This window comes from Spermophilus citellus, assembly GCF_964194105.1.
Source record: "Spermophilus citellus genome assembly, chromosome: 4".
Taxonomy (NCBI): domain Eukaryota; kingdom Metazoa; phylum Chordata; class Mammalia; order Rodentia; family Sciuridae; genus Spermophilus; species Spermophilus citellus.
In genome coordinates, this window is record NC_138185.1 from 178,856,911 (window position 1) to 178,873,224 (window position 16,314).

At 36.1% G+C, this 16,314-nt stretch overlaps 1 protein-coding gene and 1 pseudogene across 2 annotated transcripts in view; one reads left to right on the plus strand and one right to left on the minus strand.

The window, feature by feature from the left end:
- Window positions 1–16,314, minus strand: part of TTC6 (tetratricopeptide repeat domain 6) — a gene marked incomplete at both ends in the record, with an annotated part of 192,057 nt that overhangs the window by 58,824 nt on the left and 116,919 nt on the right. The window contains 6 exons of the mRNA XM_081292914.1: window positions 5,633–5,769; window positions 7,444–7,616; window positions 8,667–8,796; window positions 9,105–9,558; window positions 13,016–13,180; window positions 13,270–13,386. Of these exons, the coding sequence (XP_081149040.1) occupies window positions 5,633–5,769; window positions 7,444–7,616; window positions 8,667–8,796; window positions 9,105–9,558; window positions 13,016–13,180; window positions 13,270–13,386 (1,176 nt within the window). The remainder of the gene's footprint in view (window positions 1–5,632; window positions 5,770–7,443; window positions 7,617–8,666; window positions 8,797–9,104; window positions 9,559–13,015; window positions 13,181–13,269; window positions 13,387–16,314) is intronic.
- Window positions 12,282–14,450, plus strand: LOC308648466 (DET1 homolog; annotated as a pseudogene). The gene has a single exon. The product of its transcript is annotated as a DET1 homolog (transcript).

A 16,314-nucleotide genomic window follows, 5' to 3' on the forward strand; every position in this document is an offset into this window, starting at 1 on the left:
TCACTCACATGGACTGCAGAAAAAAGCAGGGGTTTCCATCTTCATATTTTTAAAAAAATGGACTTCAAACCAAAGTTAATCACAAAAGACAAAAAAGAACATTTCGTACTTCTTAGGGAACCATACATCAACTAGACATAACAATTATACATACATATGCCCCAAACAATGGAGCGTCTTTGTTCATCAAAAACACTTCTCAAGTTCAAGAGTCAAATAGACAACAACACAATAATTCTGGGTTGACTTTAACACACCTCTTTCATCACTGGATAGATCTTCCAAACAAAAGCTAAACAAAGAAACTATAAAAATCAATAATACAATCAATAACTTAGACTTAACAGATATATAGAGAATATTTCATCCACCAACAAGTGAATAGATTTTATTCTCAGCAGAACATGGATCCTTCTCTGAATTAGACCATATATTATGCCACAAAACAACTCTTACCAAAAAAAAAAAAAAGAGATACTACCTTTCAATCTATCAGATCATAATGGAATGAAATTAGAAATCAATGATAAAATAAAGATTCGAAGCTACTCCAATACCTGTAGACTAAATAATATGCTATTGAATGAACAATGGGTTGCAAAAGACATCAAAGAGGAGATTAAGAAATTCTTAGAGATAAGTGAGAACACTGATACAATATATCAAAATCTCTGGGACACTATGAAGGCAGTACTACTAACAGGAAAGTTCATTGCATGGAGTTCATTCCTTAAAAGAAGAAAAAGTCAGCAAATAAAAGACCTAACATTACATATCAGAGCCCTAGAAAAAGAAGGATAAATCAACACCAAAAACAGTAGAAGACAGGAAATATTTAAAATCAGAGCTAAAATCAATGAAATTGAAAGAAACGAAACAATTGAAAACAAAAAGTTGGTTCTTTGAAAAAATAAATAAAATTTATAAACTATCATGCTAACAAAGAGAAAGAGAGAGAAAACTCAAATTACTAACATTTGTGATGAAAAAGGAACTATCACAATGGACATTACAGAAATATAGAAGATAATTAGAAATTATGTTGAAAATTTGTACTCCAATAAAATAGAAAATATTGAAGCCATCAACAAATTTCTAGAGTCATGATTTTCCCAAACTGACAGAATGATATACACAAGTAAAACAGATCAATTTCAAGCTATGAAATTGAAGACTCCATCAGAAGCCTACCAACCAAGAAAAGCCCAGGAACAGATGGATACACAGCTGAGTTCTACAAGACCTTCAAAAAAATAAAATAAAACTAATACCAATACTCCTCAAATTTATTTCATGAAATAGAAAAAGAGGAAACACTTCCAAATTCATTCTATGAGGCCAATATCACTGTGATTCCAAAACTAGACAAAGAGACATCAAAAAAAGAAAACTTTAGACCAATATCTCTAATGAATATAGATGCAAAAATTCTTAATAAAATTCTGGCAAATCAAATACAAAAAAAATGTATCAAAAAGATAGTGCACTACAATCAAGTGGGGTTCACCCCAGGGACGCAAGTTTGGTTCAACATATGGAAATCAACAAATGTAATTCATCACATCAATAGACTTAAATATAAGAATCATATGATCATCTCAATAGATGCAGAAATAGCATTTGACAAAATACACCACATCCTCATGTTCAAAACGCTAGAAAAACTAGGAATAACAGGAACATGCTAAGCCCAAGACCAACTTCATTCTAAATGGAGATAATTGAAAGCATTCCCTCTAAAACCTGGAACAAGACAGGGATGCCCTCTTTCACTGCTTCTATTTAACACAGTTTTCTTGAAACTTTAGCCAGAGCAATTAGACAGCTGAAAGAAATTAAAGGGATATGGATAGGAAAAGAAGAACTAAAATTATCGCTATTTGCCAACAATATGATCTTTCTATACCTACAAGATCAAAAAAATTCTACCAGAAAACTTCTAGAATTAATAAATGAATTCAGCAAAATAGCAAGACATAAAATCAACACCCATAAATCAAAGCCATTTCTTTCTGTACATCAGGGACAAATCCTCTGAAAGATAAACTAGGAAAACTACCCCCATTTAAATAGCCTCAAAATAAATAAAATACTTGGGAATTAATGAAAGAGATGAAAGACCTCCACAATGAAAATTACAGAATGCTAAAGAAAAAAACTAAAGAAGACCTTAGAAATGGAAAGATCTACCTTGTTCTTGGATAGGTAGAATTAATATAGTCAAAATGACCATACTACCAAAAGCATTATACAGATTTAATGCAATTCCAATCAAAATTCCAATGAAATTCCTCATAGAAATAGAAAAAGCAGTCATGAAATTCATCTGGAAAAATAACATAGCTAAAGCAATCCTTAGCAAGAAGAGTGAAGCAGGTGGCATCACTATACCAGACCTTAAACTATACTACAGAGCAATAGTAACAAACAGCATGGTATTGGCACCAAAATAGACTTGTAGGTTAATGGTACAGAATAGAGGACACAGAGACTAACCCACATAAATACAGTTATCTCATATTAGACAAAGGTGCCAAAAACACATACTGGAGAAAGGATAGCCTCTTCAACAAATGGGACTATGAAAACTGGAAATCCATATGCAACAAAACGAAATTAAGCCCTGTCTCTCACCATGCACAAAACTCAACTCAAAGTGGATCAAGGACCTAGAAATTAAACCAGAGACCCTGCACCTAAGAGAAGAAAAAAGTAAGCCCAAATCTTTATCATGTCAGATTATTCCCCAATTTTCTTAATAAGAGTCCTATAGTGCAAGAATTAATATCAAGAATCAATGAATGGGATGGATTCAAACTAAAAAGCTTCTTCTCAGCAAAAGAAACAATAAGTGAGGTGAATAGAGAACCTACAGAATGGGAGCAAATTTTTACCAATTCCAATTAAAATTCCAATGACATTCCTCATAGAAATAGAAAAGGCAGTCATGAAATTCATCTGGAAAAATAAGAGACCCAGAATAGCTAAAGCAATCCTTAGCAAAAAGACTGAAGCAGGTTAGATAGAGCACTATTCTATAGGATATATAAAGAACTCAAAAATCTTAACACCAAAGAAACAAATAACCCAATCAATAAATGGGCCAAGGAATGGAACAGACACTTCTCGGGATATACAATCAATCAACAAATATATGAAAAAAAAAGTGTTCAACATCTCTAGCAATTAGAGAAATGCAAATAAAAACTACTCTAAGATTTCATCTTACTCCAGTCAGAATGGCAGCTATTAAGTATAAAAACAACAATGAGTGTTAGTGAGGATGTGGGGGAAAAGGCACACTCATACATTTCTGGTGGGACTGCAAATCGGTTCAGCCAATTTGGAAAGCAGTATGGAGATTCCTTGGAAACTGAGAATGGAACCACCATTTGACCCAGCTATTTCACTCCTCAGTATTCCACTCCTCATTCTATAAGGAATAAAAAACAGGGACACAGCCACATCAATGTTAATAGCAGCACAATTCACAATACCTAAACTGTGGAACCAACCTAGATGCCCTTCAGTAGATGAATGGATAAAGAAAATGTGGTATACATACACAATGCAATATTACTCAGCAATAAAAGAGAATAAAGTCATGGCATTTGCAGATAAAGGGATGGAGCTGGAGAATATGATGCTAAGTGAAGTAAGCCAACCCCCCCCCAAAAAAATGCCAAATGTTTTCTCTGATATAAGGATGCTGATTCATAATGGGGTTGGGGAGGGGAAGCATGGGAGTAATAGATAAATTATAGATAGGGCAAAGAGGAGGAAAGGGAAGGGAGTGGGCAGGGGGGTAAAAAGATGATGGAATGAGATGGTCATCATTACCCCATGTACATGTATGAAGACACAAATGGTGTGACTCTGCTTTGTGTACAACCAGAGACATGAAAAATTGTGCTCTATATGTATACTATGAATTGAAATGCATTCTGCTGTCATATGTAACAAATTAGAATAAATTTCTTTTAAAAATTAACACAAATTTTAATGAGACATGATGAACATATATACATAGAGCTCACATAAAATTGATAATATCTAAATTTTAAAAATATACAAGATTAATAGAAGAAAAAATATTGAAAGGTCAATAGATACATGCTTGGCTCATCCCTACAAAAATTCAACTTAATGTAATAGTGCCAACCATTTTAATTGATCAAACTAAAATTTAAAGTAATTATAAAAATAGAATACTCAGGGTAGGAAAAAACTTTCTTATATAACATAAAAAGCATGAATCTTAAAGAAGAAAAGATGATATATCAGACCATATTACATTTAAGAACTCTGTTTACCAAAAGACAATATTTAAAGAATGCAATGACAATCAGGAATGGGAAAAAAAATATTTGCCATAAAAATAACCAACAAATTTAAGAGCTTATAGAAATTAATGAGAAAGAAGCAGACAAAGTGGAAATCTAATGGTTAATAAATATATGAAAAAGTAACCGTGTTGGTAATGAAGAAAAAGAAAACTCGGATCCAACAGGGTCATACTACATATGCACAAGGATGACTAAAATATGAAAGTAACATAATAATACTAAGTGCTTGGGTTGAACTTCTGATAGTATAACCATTTTAGGAAACCAGTTGAGCCCCAAAGTTGCACATCTGCAAACTCTATCAACCAGACATTTTATGTACAACAGAAATGTTGTATTAGTACCAATGACATGCACAAGAATGTTCAAGGGAACAATATTCATCATTGAAAGCTGGACTCAAAATTCATCAACAATAAAATGGATAAGTAAATTGTAATGTATAGTGCACCATATTCAGTGAAAGAAGCTAGACCTGGATGAACACTATCATATAATTCCATTTATGTAACATTAAACAAAAATAGGTAAACCTCAACTAAGAATGTTTAGAGATGTACACTTGTGTGCTGCAACTATAAAAAACTATAAGGGAGTCTCTTTGTCTCTCTAGAAGAGACAAAGATCCAGAGGTTTTCAGAGTGCTGAAAATGTCTTTTTTGACCCAGTGATGGTTACAGGGATATTCACATGATGATTAGTCATTAAGATGCACATTGCCCTTTCATTTGATTTTCTGGATGCATGCTTTACTACATGACTAGGGTATAATGAATTCCACTATTATGTGTAATTATAATGCACCAATTAAAAAATTGTAAGGGAAGAGATGAATAGGCCTGACTATATGCACATTTTATACTTCTTCAAAGTAGAGCTCAGCTTAAAAGGAAAACAACAAAATGAGAAGTGTATTATACACCACAAGGTTGGAAGAAGAGTTTTAATATACAAGACACATTAACATTTTAAAAATATATATATAAAAAACCATTCTTTGTATTCAGAGGATATGTTTTAAAAGGAAATTTGAAAAAGAAAAATATAGGTGATGGCCAATGCTTTATAAATTTACAATATAACTAGTATTTAGGAAATACAGATAAAATAACTCAGTTTTCATTTATGCCTGTTAAGTTATTTACTACCATCCATCAGGTGGCACTGAAAATTGATTAATTGTTTCTAAGGGGTTATTGATGTATTTCAAGCAATTTTATTTCCTGAAAATGTATTTCAAAGAGTAATAATTTCAAAAATAAGATCACACCCAAAGTAATTCTTACCTTGCTTGCAAATTTGTGGGTTCTATATTTAACAAAGCTGTAAAATCCTGTATGGCTGAAGTCCAATTTTCATTTTCATAGAAAAACATCCCACGTTTCAATAATGCATCTACTCTTTGGGGATCATAAAAAATACACTACAGGGGCATGGAGAGGTATATAGACATGTTACATGCTTTAAAAGCTACATATATAGTCACATAACAAATTTAGATTACATAAAAGAAAATCACACTTTGAGATACCAAAATTTTCACATCTACATTTAAAGACTATATTAAGAAACCCATCCATCATCTTGAAAGTGAATATCTTTAAAATAGTTTTTTTTAAAAAAAAGAAACAGCATGTTTAAGAAGCCAAGTCTTTTGCCCACTGAAATTTTTACTGACAATAATTCATAAATGAATTGTTCAACTAGAATTGGGCTACATTGTATCTCTCACAGCATTTTATCCTAATTAAAGATGAAACAGATTAGATTACATCAATGCTGATTCAATCAGACCAAATATGGATTAATCTAGTCTCTAACATGATAAAAAGAAATGAATTGGTAGTGGCTTGGTTTTTCCATTTCACTTAGATATACAAAGCCATACAGTGACAGACTAAATCATAAGCTCAGTTGTAAAGTTCTTCGCCTGTTGTTACTAGGGAACAATTGAAGCACAAAGGTTATCATGTATTTTCAAGGATTTTGAAACCTTCTGGTGCTGTATTAATCTATTTTTAAAATATGGTGCCCAGTAGAGGAATGGAATCAATAATCTAATAATTTCAAAATGATGGTGGAATGTGATGGACATCATTATCCAAAGTACATGTATGAAGGCACAAATTGGTGTGAATATACTTTGTATACAACCAGAGATATGAAAACTTTGTGCTCTGTATGCATGATATGAATTGTAATGTATTTTGCTGTCATATATAAGTAAAAAATTAATTTAAAATAATCTAATAATTCAATATCTTCAAAGGAATTTTTGGTCACTTCTAAACCAGAAGTTACAAAACTTATGCTCCTCAAGCAGAAGAGTGCCAGGGAAGTGACTAAACCATCATAGATGGGTATATGGAAAGTTAAATTACTTAAATTATTTCTTCTAAATTCTCAATTGAACTAAGGACTAGGAATTTGAAATTAAAAGTCAGAAGATCAGAGTTACACATTTTTCTGTAGTTAGGAGAATACTTTACCTTGCCTCTGTAGCTTCAAAGCATGGTTCAACATCCTCAACCAAATGGAAATATTCTCCTACTGTCCTCATTTCCATCAGCATCCATCATAATTTGTTATTATGTATTCGTGTATGTGTTTAAATCTATCCTTAATATATGTCCTTGAAACTATAAACTCTGTATAAGCAGAAAATGTCTATTTTATACACCAACTTTTATCCACTACATCATGGTGCCTTAGTCAATAAATATTTGTGAGTTAATGAATGAATGAATAAAACAGTGACTATAGCTTCTTTGAGAGCAGGTAGATTCTCCCTACAAAAGAGAAGAAGCTATAAAAAATAGAATATGGTTTTCTCTATCATCTGAAGGAAAGAGCAACTTCTTTACCTGCTGTTTCAAATTCAAGAGGGGAAATCCATTAACCAATATTTTTTTGAAAAATCATTGAAGTAGGGTTAACATCAATACCAAGAATGAAAGCTCTAGCTCCTAACCTGTAATAAATTAATTTTGATGATATAAAATATATGAAAGACTTTCAAAACCTTGCTATACCATGAGCACAAGAATATCATGATCTAAAATATATAAATGGCAGTATTATATGTAATAAAGCTTACTTTAGAATAGTCATCAATGGCCAGTACTCTGTTTGCTTTTTCATGCATCTCACCCCTCCTGAAATAGCTATCAGCTTCTGTGGGCCTGCACTTAATTGCCAGGGTATAATTTAGAATTGCCGAAGCAGTGTTTTCTTTGTTCTTGAAAATTTCTGCCTTTGACAAATATGCCTCTAAAGAAGAGAAAAAGGTCAAATTTAGTGTTACAATTCCTTAAGAATAAAAATTTGAAAACATTATTCTCTCTCTCTAAATATGTGATTTTTTAAAATAATTATATATATGTACACACACACACACACACACTTTTTTTTTTTTGGTGGTACTGGAAATAGAAGGGAGGTTGTGGGGGTTGACCACTGAGCTACATCCCAAGCCCTTTTTATTTTGAAACAGGATCTCACTAAGGTTCTGAGGCAGGCCTAAAACTTATGATCCTCCTGCTTCAGCCTCCTGAGTCACTGAGATTAAAGTCATGTGCCACCATACCCAGCAAAAATGTGGTTTTTAAAATAATTTTCTCTATTATATTTTTAAAATCATTTAATTTTTTAAAATTTCAACAAAGCCAATTGCTCTCAAAAGCTGGATAAATATTCATTTGTGGTTAAAAGTACTCTCAATTTGAAAGTGATAAAATTGCCAAATTACCTTTTACCTTTTTATGTCTAAAATGTTTCATACTTTTTCAATGCTCATAGTAAAAAGCTAGGTCTTGACAGCACAAAATTTTAAATGGGTTTTTAGCAGAGATTAACACAGGCCATTAAACAATTGTTAAGCATATTGAACCTTGAGTTATGTTTGGGTGCTGGGGTACAAAGAAGAGTATGACATCTTTCTCATTTCTAGGCTGTTCCATGTCTGGTGGTTTGAGAGGGTTAGAAGAGAGTACATAGGGCACACATACAGATCAATCCAACCAAGAAGTCCTAGTAATACTATGACTATGAACCAGATTTTTGGAAGGTTTGTGGATCACTTCTAAAACTTCTTGTGATATAAGCAGTAAGGAATCAAGGTATATTAAGGAAATGACTATTTCAAACCATGAAGAGCATTTTGAAAACAATACAGGATTATTTGAATATTAAGAGTAAAAATAATTGAGGAAAATCACATCCATTTTTGCAAAATGTATATCTATTGGTTTATGTATCTTATAATAACAATAAATGACAAAAGCTGAGATAATGATATAGGTAACATAGCTAACAACCCACCTGCATTATTTTTATTATATTTACTTATATAATTCAAGTCATCCAAAGCATCATTAATTCTGTCTTGGAAAAGATAAATGAAATGTCGGTGCCAATAGGCATTGAGAAGCATTGGCTCCAAAATTATAGCCTAGAAAACATATGCATAAATTTAACTAAAGTTGATTTGCTAAAGGCAGATATCCTATCGAATAAACTTTTCAAGCACTATCAATCCCAGTTGCTTTGTGTGCATATAATATAAAATAAAGCATTCCAATCTGACAAACAAAAATCTGGTGTTTTAATGCTAATTATTTGGAAATGCCAGTAATTGCATTTTCACAATCCCACATACTATATAATTATCCATTATTGAAAATTCCAGCAAAAATTACCATATCATCAAAAGCAATGCAAGTGGTAAGTATTGTTCTTTTTATTTTGAAAAAAACTTACTTCCTGTAAATCATTCATGGCACTCTGTAACTTTCCCAGATGCCTATTAATAGCTCCACGCCTGCAATATGCAACTTCAGGAAGTATCTTATTATTTATTTGTTGAGTCAAGGTTTTCACTTCAGATTTATAATGCTCAATGACTTCTGGTGGAAGATCACACCCCAAAAAATCACTTAATTCTAGTTTTGGTGGTTCTTCAACTTTTTCAGAAATCTCCTTTTCAACAGAAGTTTTCACTACTGGTGGGGGTACTTTCGGAATCTTATCTTTAATGAATATTTCAGCAGCCCACATCTGAGGATTAGTATTCCTTGGTATTCCTCCCCTACTTTCCACAAATTTATCAAAATCTAACTTCAAAGGTAAGCTGGGACACCGTACTTGACGTTCATATAATGGAACTTTGAGAAAACATTTCCTTTCTCCAGGAAGTATTCCATGAGATAATGATCTAGTTTTAAAAAGAATAAATTTTTTTAAATTACAGAAACATAATTATCTTTCTGATTAACAAATCAACTCAGCCACAAATTATTATTATTTTTCTATTATCAAAATAAAATTACATGCTAATTTTATACAACACAAGTCTGATTTTTAATTCATTAAAATTGCAACAAAGAATGAAGAATTTCTCTCAAGTTTATAAAAGCAAAAGACTATTGTTAAAGAAGTAGTCTCACTAGAGTATTGAAAATAATGTGGTCAGTGCTCCTTTCAGGCTTAATTTACACCACTACCTCATCCTCCACCAGAGGAATTACAAGGAATAATAATAACCATTCTAACAGGAATAAGGTAATATCTCATTGTGGTTGTAATTTACATTTCCCTGATATATTTTTTTCACATATCTATTGGCCATTTGCATGTCTTCTTTTGAGAAATGTATATTCAGGTTCTTTGGCCATTTTTCAACCAGTTTGTTTTCTTGATATTAAGGCATAAACATGAGGTGAGAAGGGGAATGCCATCCCAGAGGCTGGAGAGGATACCAACTTGAGGAAGTGAGAAGGAAGAACAAATACTTCCAAACAGACTACCGAATACACAGCCAGACTTCACCCTTCTCCAGTAAGCTATCAAATTATATAATGCATAGTATGCTTTCCAATGCTTCAAGGTCAAGTAACATTTATCATATGTCTGTACTGGTATTGCCCTAGCCACGGAATTAGGAGAAACATTCTATTGAGAAAAAAAAACATTTTTAATCCCATCATTTCACAGGCATTTACTAAGTCTACACTCTGAAAAAGACCTAGTGCTGAAACTGGGAGAACAAAAGTAAGAAAAGTCCGTTTTCTGTCCTTTCCAATTCTCTCCCCTCCTCTTCACATTCTAGTGCAAGACATCATCATCTCTTCTGTTCAGGTTACAATAACTCCTTGCTCCCCTGCTTCTTCTCTTGCCTAATCCATCTTCTACATGACATTTAGCATGTTGTTTTTAAAAGTATGTGAGATCATGTTATTCCTCCAAGATCTTCCCCAGGTACCTGGAATACCAACCAAGTCTTTCACCATGTCCTGCAACGTCACACATGATGAAGTCCCAGCAGAGATCTCTGATACCACTACACCCTCCTTCACGCCCTATTCTTCAGCCATATCACTGAGAGCAAGCTTCAAGGCCATTGTCCTTTTTAGCCCTTCTGACTATCTGGATTCTTGTCAATTCATGTTTCTGTTCAAATGTCACCTTAGAAAGGACTTCTGTGTGACAGGTTTTGTTTGCACCCCAACATCAATCCTATCCTTCTCACTGTCATGGGAGACTAATGTGTACAGACTATATTCCCAAGGTCCCTTACTGTCTGTGTTCTCATTGGGTGTGTCCAATTGGGAACCTCAGAAAGAGGAAAATGAAATCAAGGTATCTATTCCACAGGCTCCTTCGTGAAGGGTCACCTCAAATTGACTATGACCTTTGATCAAAGATAACTACTTCTTTCAAGGAAGCCGTTTCTATATAACTCTTCCAGGATCTAGTAATCACGTTTTTGTCCTTTCAAACTTAGGGGTAGAGTGACTTGACTATCTCTAGCCCCAGAAACTGCATTCTCATTTGTGGTTCCCTATACCCTGCTTCTTTGTAAATTTCCCCTTTATCAGCCCTTCCCAGAATTATCCTAAGCTGAGAATGTATTTACTACTGGGAACCTGACTGATTGGTACCACAGGGGGACTCAGGAAACACACCCACACATACAGGACTCTAGGATAACCTTCTTGCCAGGGTAAAATAGGGAATAGTTAATCTACCTCTCAAGTCATCACCATTGCTAAGAGGGAAGGATATTCAGCTGAAAGGTCAGGTACCAGGAGATCAGGTAAGCTATCACTTAGTCACTAGGACAACAATAATGGTTATAAACATTGTGTAGTCCTGACTTTTTTTTCAGATCAAAAGAATAGTTGCAATACTTATTAAATGCCCAAACTCTCAAAACTATGCACCAAAGTAATGAAGCTAGGGAAAGAATAGGAAACTGAAATAAAAGATGTGAACATCTGAGCAGACATGAATGAAGGTGAGAATTTTGAATCTCCAAATCTCACTTACCTTCCTTTGACAGAATAAACACTGAGGGACTGTCAGATCCCCCATTTGTGAGACTCACTCCCCTCCTGCATAAATATCTTTCAATGACTATTCTGTCGTATTGCTCATGCACTGTACTGGACCTGATTTACACACTCCCCAGATTCAGGAGGTGGCCTTGGGTGGGTGCTACTGGCCCTAGCTAGTGCAGCCTTGGATAGCCTACCCTGGCATATTCTAAGAGAATGAGCTCAAACATTACCATCAATCACCTGAAAGTCTTGTTAAAACACAAATTCCTGGGACTCACTCCCAAAGTCTCTAATTCAGTAGACCTAGTGTGGAGTTCTAGAATTTTCATACCTAATAAGTTCCCAGATAACATACATTGATGCACTTTGAGAAGCACTTCTAAACAGGAGTAAGCTCTAAGGTTCAAAGAAAAATGGAAATCGATCTGCAATATGGAACATTCTTAGTCAAGTCTTAACCTCTGGGAGGAAAAAAAAAACAGAAAATGCATAATTGAGGGATCACAGTATTCTTGAAAATCTTTGTCAGTGCTGACCTTAGAATTGACAAAAAAAAAAAAAATGATAAAGAAGAAGGATGAGCAGGCATGGCGGGGGCGGGCCCGGGGAGGTGCGCACAGATCTGGCTGTGGCGTCCCTTGCCCCGGCCCCTTGAACCAGAAGCCGACAGAGATGTGATAATGGATCATCATGTTTCCACTATTAAACCTCGAAGAATCCAAAACCAAAATGTCATTCACCGATTGGAACGGCGGCGGATCAGTTCAGGCAAGGCAGGTGCTCATGGGCACCAGGTTCGAGTGTTCCACCAGAATGTCTTCCCTAACTTTACAGTTGTCAACGTTGAAAAACCTCCTTGTTTCTTGCGTAAATTCGCACCTGATGGACGCTACTTTATTGCATTTTCTTCTGACCAGACATCTCTTGAAATTTATGAGTACCAGGGCTCCCAGGCAGCAGAGGACCTATTGCAGGGATATGAGGGGGAGATCCTATCCAATGGCAATGACCAGCGGTCAGTCAACATCCGGGGCAGGCTTTTTGAACGATTTTTCGTCCTGCTGCACATTACAAATGTAGCAGCCAATGGTGAGCACCTGAACCAGGAGTGTAGCCTCTTCACTGATGATGGCCGATGTGTGATCGTGGGCTCTACTGCCTACCTCCCGGATGAGCCTCACCCTCCTTTCTATGAAGTATATCGGAACAGTGAATCAGTGACCCCAAATCCACGGTCCCCTCTAGAGGACTATTCCCTCCACATCATTGACCTTCACACTGGCCGCTTATGTGATACGCGCACATTCAAGTGTGATAAAGTGGTCCTGTCACACAACCAAGGGCTGTACTTGTATAAAAACATCCTGGCCATCTTGTCTGTGCAGCAGCAGACCATCCATGTCTTCCAGGTGACTCCTGAAGGCACATTCATTGATGTGCGGACCATTGGCCGCTTCTGCTATGAGGATGACCTGCTCACTGTGTCGGCTGTTTTCCCTGAAGTACAGCGGGACAGTCAGACAGGCATGGCCAATCCCTTTAGGGATCCTTTCATCAACTCCCTAAAACACCGGTTGCTGGTATACCTGTGGCGCCGGGCAGAACAGGATGGTAGTGCAATGGCCAAGAGGCGCTTCTTCCAGTATTTTGACCAGCTGCGGCAGCTGCGTATGTGGAAAATGCAGCTTTTGGATGAAAACCATCTGTTTATCAAGTATACCAGTGAGGACGTAGTGACACTGCGAGTCACTGATCCATCTCAGGCATCTTTCTTTGTAGTGTACAATATGGTGACAACTGAAGTGATTGCTGTGTTTGAGAGCTTTTGGAACTCTTTGAGAACTTCTGTGATCTCTTCCGTAATGCTACCTTGCACAGTGAAGTCCAATTTCCCTGCTCAGCCTCCAGCAACAATTTTGCAAGGCAGATCCAGCGCCGGTTCAAAGACACGATTATAAATGCCAAGTAAGGAGGGCACACAGAGGCTGTGCGCCGGCTGCTGGGTCAGCTCCCCATCAGTGCACAGTCCTACAGTGGCAGCCCCTACCTGGATTTGTCTCTCTTCAGCTACGATGACAAATGGGTGTCAGTCATGGAGCGACCCAAGACTTGTGGAGATCACTCCATCAGGTTCTATGCCGGGACTCTGGCCTGCTTAAGTTTGAGATCCAGGCAGGCTTACTGGGCCGCCCCATCAACCACACAGTGAGACGCCTCGTTGCCTTCACCTTTCACCCTTTTGAGCCTTTTGCTATTTCTGTGCAGAGGACTAATGTTGAGTATGTTGTCAACTTCCATATGCGACACTGCTGCACATAGGTGCCTGACCACAGCCAAGTTATCTGGCCTTCCAGGACTTTGCCCGCTGCTCATTTCAGTGGATTAGAGTACATGTTGCCAACTACCAGCTCTGTGGGTTTTGTACTGGTATACCTCACATGGAACAGAGCCAGGGAGGAGCAGGGGCTCAGCATAATGGGTTTGTTTATTGTATACAATACTGCTACTGATTGATTTGAAATCCTTTTGCTTTTTCCCTGTGGGAATGCCCAGCATTAATTGAGTCCATTTGATTTGTATTTAGCATTTTATTGCTGTGAAGATAAAAGCATTACACCTTAACCCCTTTCATGTCACTTCTTTGGCATTATGGTATGCAGCCCAAAGCAGGTAAATCTTGTTCATAAGAACTGTATACAATTTTCCACTTACCCAACAAGCAGAACTATCTTTATAATAAAAAATTAAAGCCTTGGTATTTTCTTACTTAAACAAAAAAAAAAGAAGAAGGATGATAAAATTGATTTGGTTCAATTATCCCAATGGGAACAGTTGGATACAGATGTGGTAAATTCCAGCAAAGACCTGTAAGCACAATTACATCAATAAACCACAGGGATAGAATTATAATAACCAAATCTTAATTTGCAAGGATCTATAGCCATAACTAAATGACCACAAGTACTCAGAGATGAGATAGATGGGCATTCCTTGACTTACACAGGTGAGAAGCTTCTAGGTCTTCTGGGCATAAATCTAACCAGCTATAATGGAGATTGACATTTTTTTGCCTAACTCTCAGACCTAGGCAAGTTTGCATCCAAAATCTCTCACCTGACAGAAAGGCCAAGCCAGGCCCAACTGAGAAAGAATCCTGCCATGAGACACAGATTTACATAGTGAATTTCCCCTAAAACTTTCCAAAGGTATGAGGAAGGAGAAATACTAAGACTTCCTGGAGGTTATCAGATACTTGCTTTCAACTTATCCTGATCCACCAACACCCTCTGTGGGTGCCACCAAAATCTATCAATCCAATTAAGGAATAATGAAAATCAGGTGATAGGAAAAATCTTAGCTTGAGACCTCCTAACAGTGGATCTAGTGAGGCAAGGACCCGTTTTCCAGCAAAAAAAAAAAAAAAAAAAAATCTTGTATATAAATTACTGTAAATCATCGCAGATTTAATCAGGTGTTGATAACAACCACAACTTTAGTTCCAGATGTGGTAGGTATATTTACTGAAGCAATGAACATATCTCCTGACACCTGGTTTGCAGCTGTGGTCCTGATATAATTTCTTTTCCTTTTCTGCAAGATGGGGAATCAGGTAAAGTTTACATTTTCACAGCAGGGACAATAATATTATCTTTACTATCCTGACCAGCATGTCAGCTGTCCTGCAATGTCTTCATAATATAAAAAGCTAGGCTGAAGTCCAGTCCATTTAGATTTTTGTCTACACTGCACCACCAAAGCCTTATATAACCATCTGTTCACTAAGCAGTCTTACCCTTCTCAGCAAACCTCCATCTCTCCAGTTACTCCAGGAGAAATCCTTGGAATCATCCTTAATCTGTTTCTTTTCACATCCCACAAAAAATCCAGGAGTAAATACTATTGACTCTACTCCCCAAATCTATCGTAGAGTCCAAGCACTTTTCACTACTTAGATCATCCCAGACAAGCAACCACTTCTCTTCTGGATTATTTCAATAGCCTTCTCGCTGCTTCTACTACAATCAATCTATTTTTTCACACAGCAACCACAGTGAGCCTTTGAAAACATAAACTATGCCATATCAATTCACTTCTCTCAACTCCCAATGTTTTCTTTTGTATTTAAGAGTCCAGTGTCCTTACCATAATCTGTAAATGGCACTACCCAATTATCAAGTTCACAATGACTTCCTGGCACTTTTATAATTTCAAACTTATCATTTACTGTGGCCCACAAGGCACTGCATGAAATCAATCTGACCTCTTCCTTGACTTCACTTCTCATCACTCTGACTCCCTCTTTTCCTGCCATACTAATTTCTATGCTGTCCCTCAGAAAGAAAGAAAGAAAGAAAGAAAGAAAGAAAGAAAGAAAGAGAGAGAGAGAGAGAAAGAGAGAGAGAGAGAGAAAGAAAGAAAGGAAGGAAGAAAAGAAAAGAAAAAGCATGTCCCCAACTCAGGGCCTTTGCACTTGCTGTTACCTCTTCTTCAGATGTTCAAACCTCTCACTATTTCATTCCATTCAATCCTATGCTTGCATATTATTACCTCATAAAGGCTATGGCCACTCTTGTCTAAAACAGTAACCCCTATTTCACTGCTTTAATTTTCTTCATAACATTTCTCTCTTA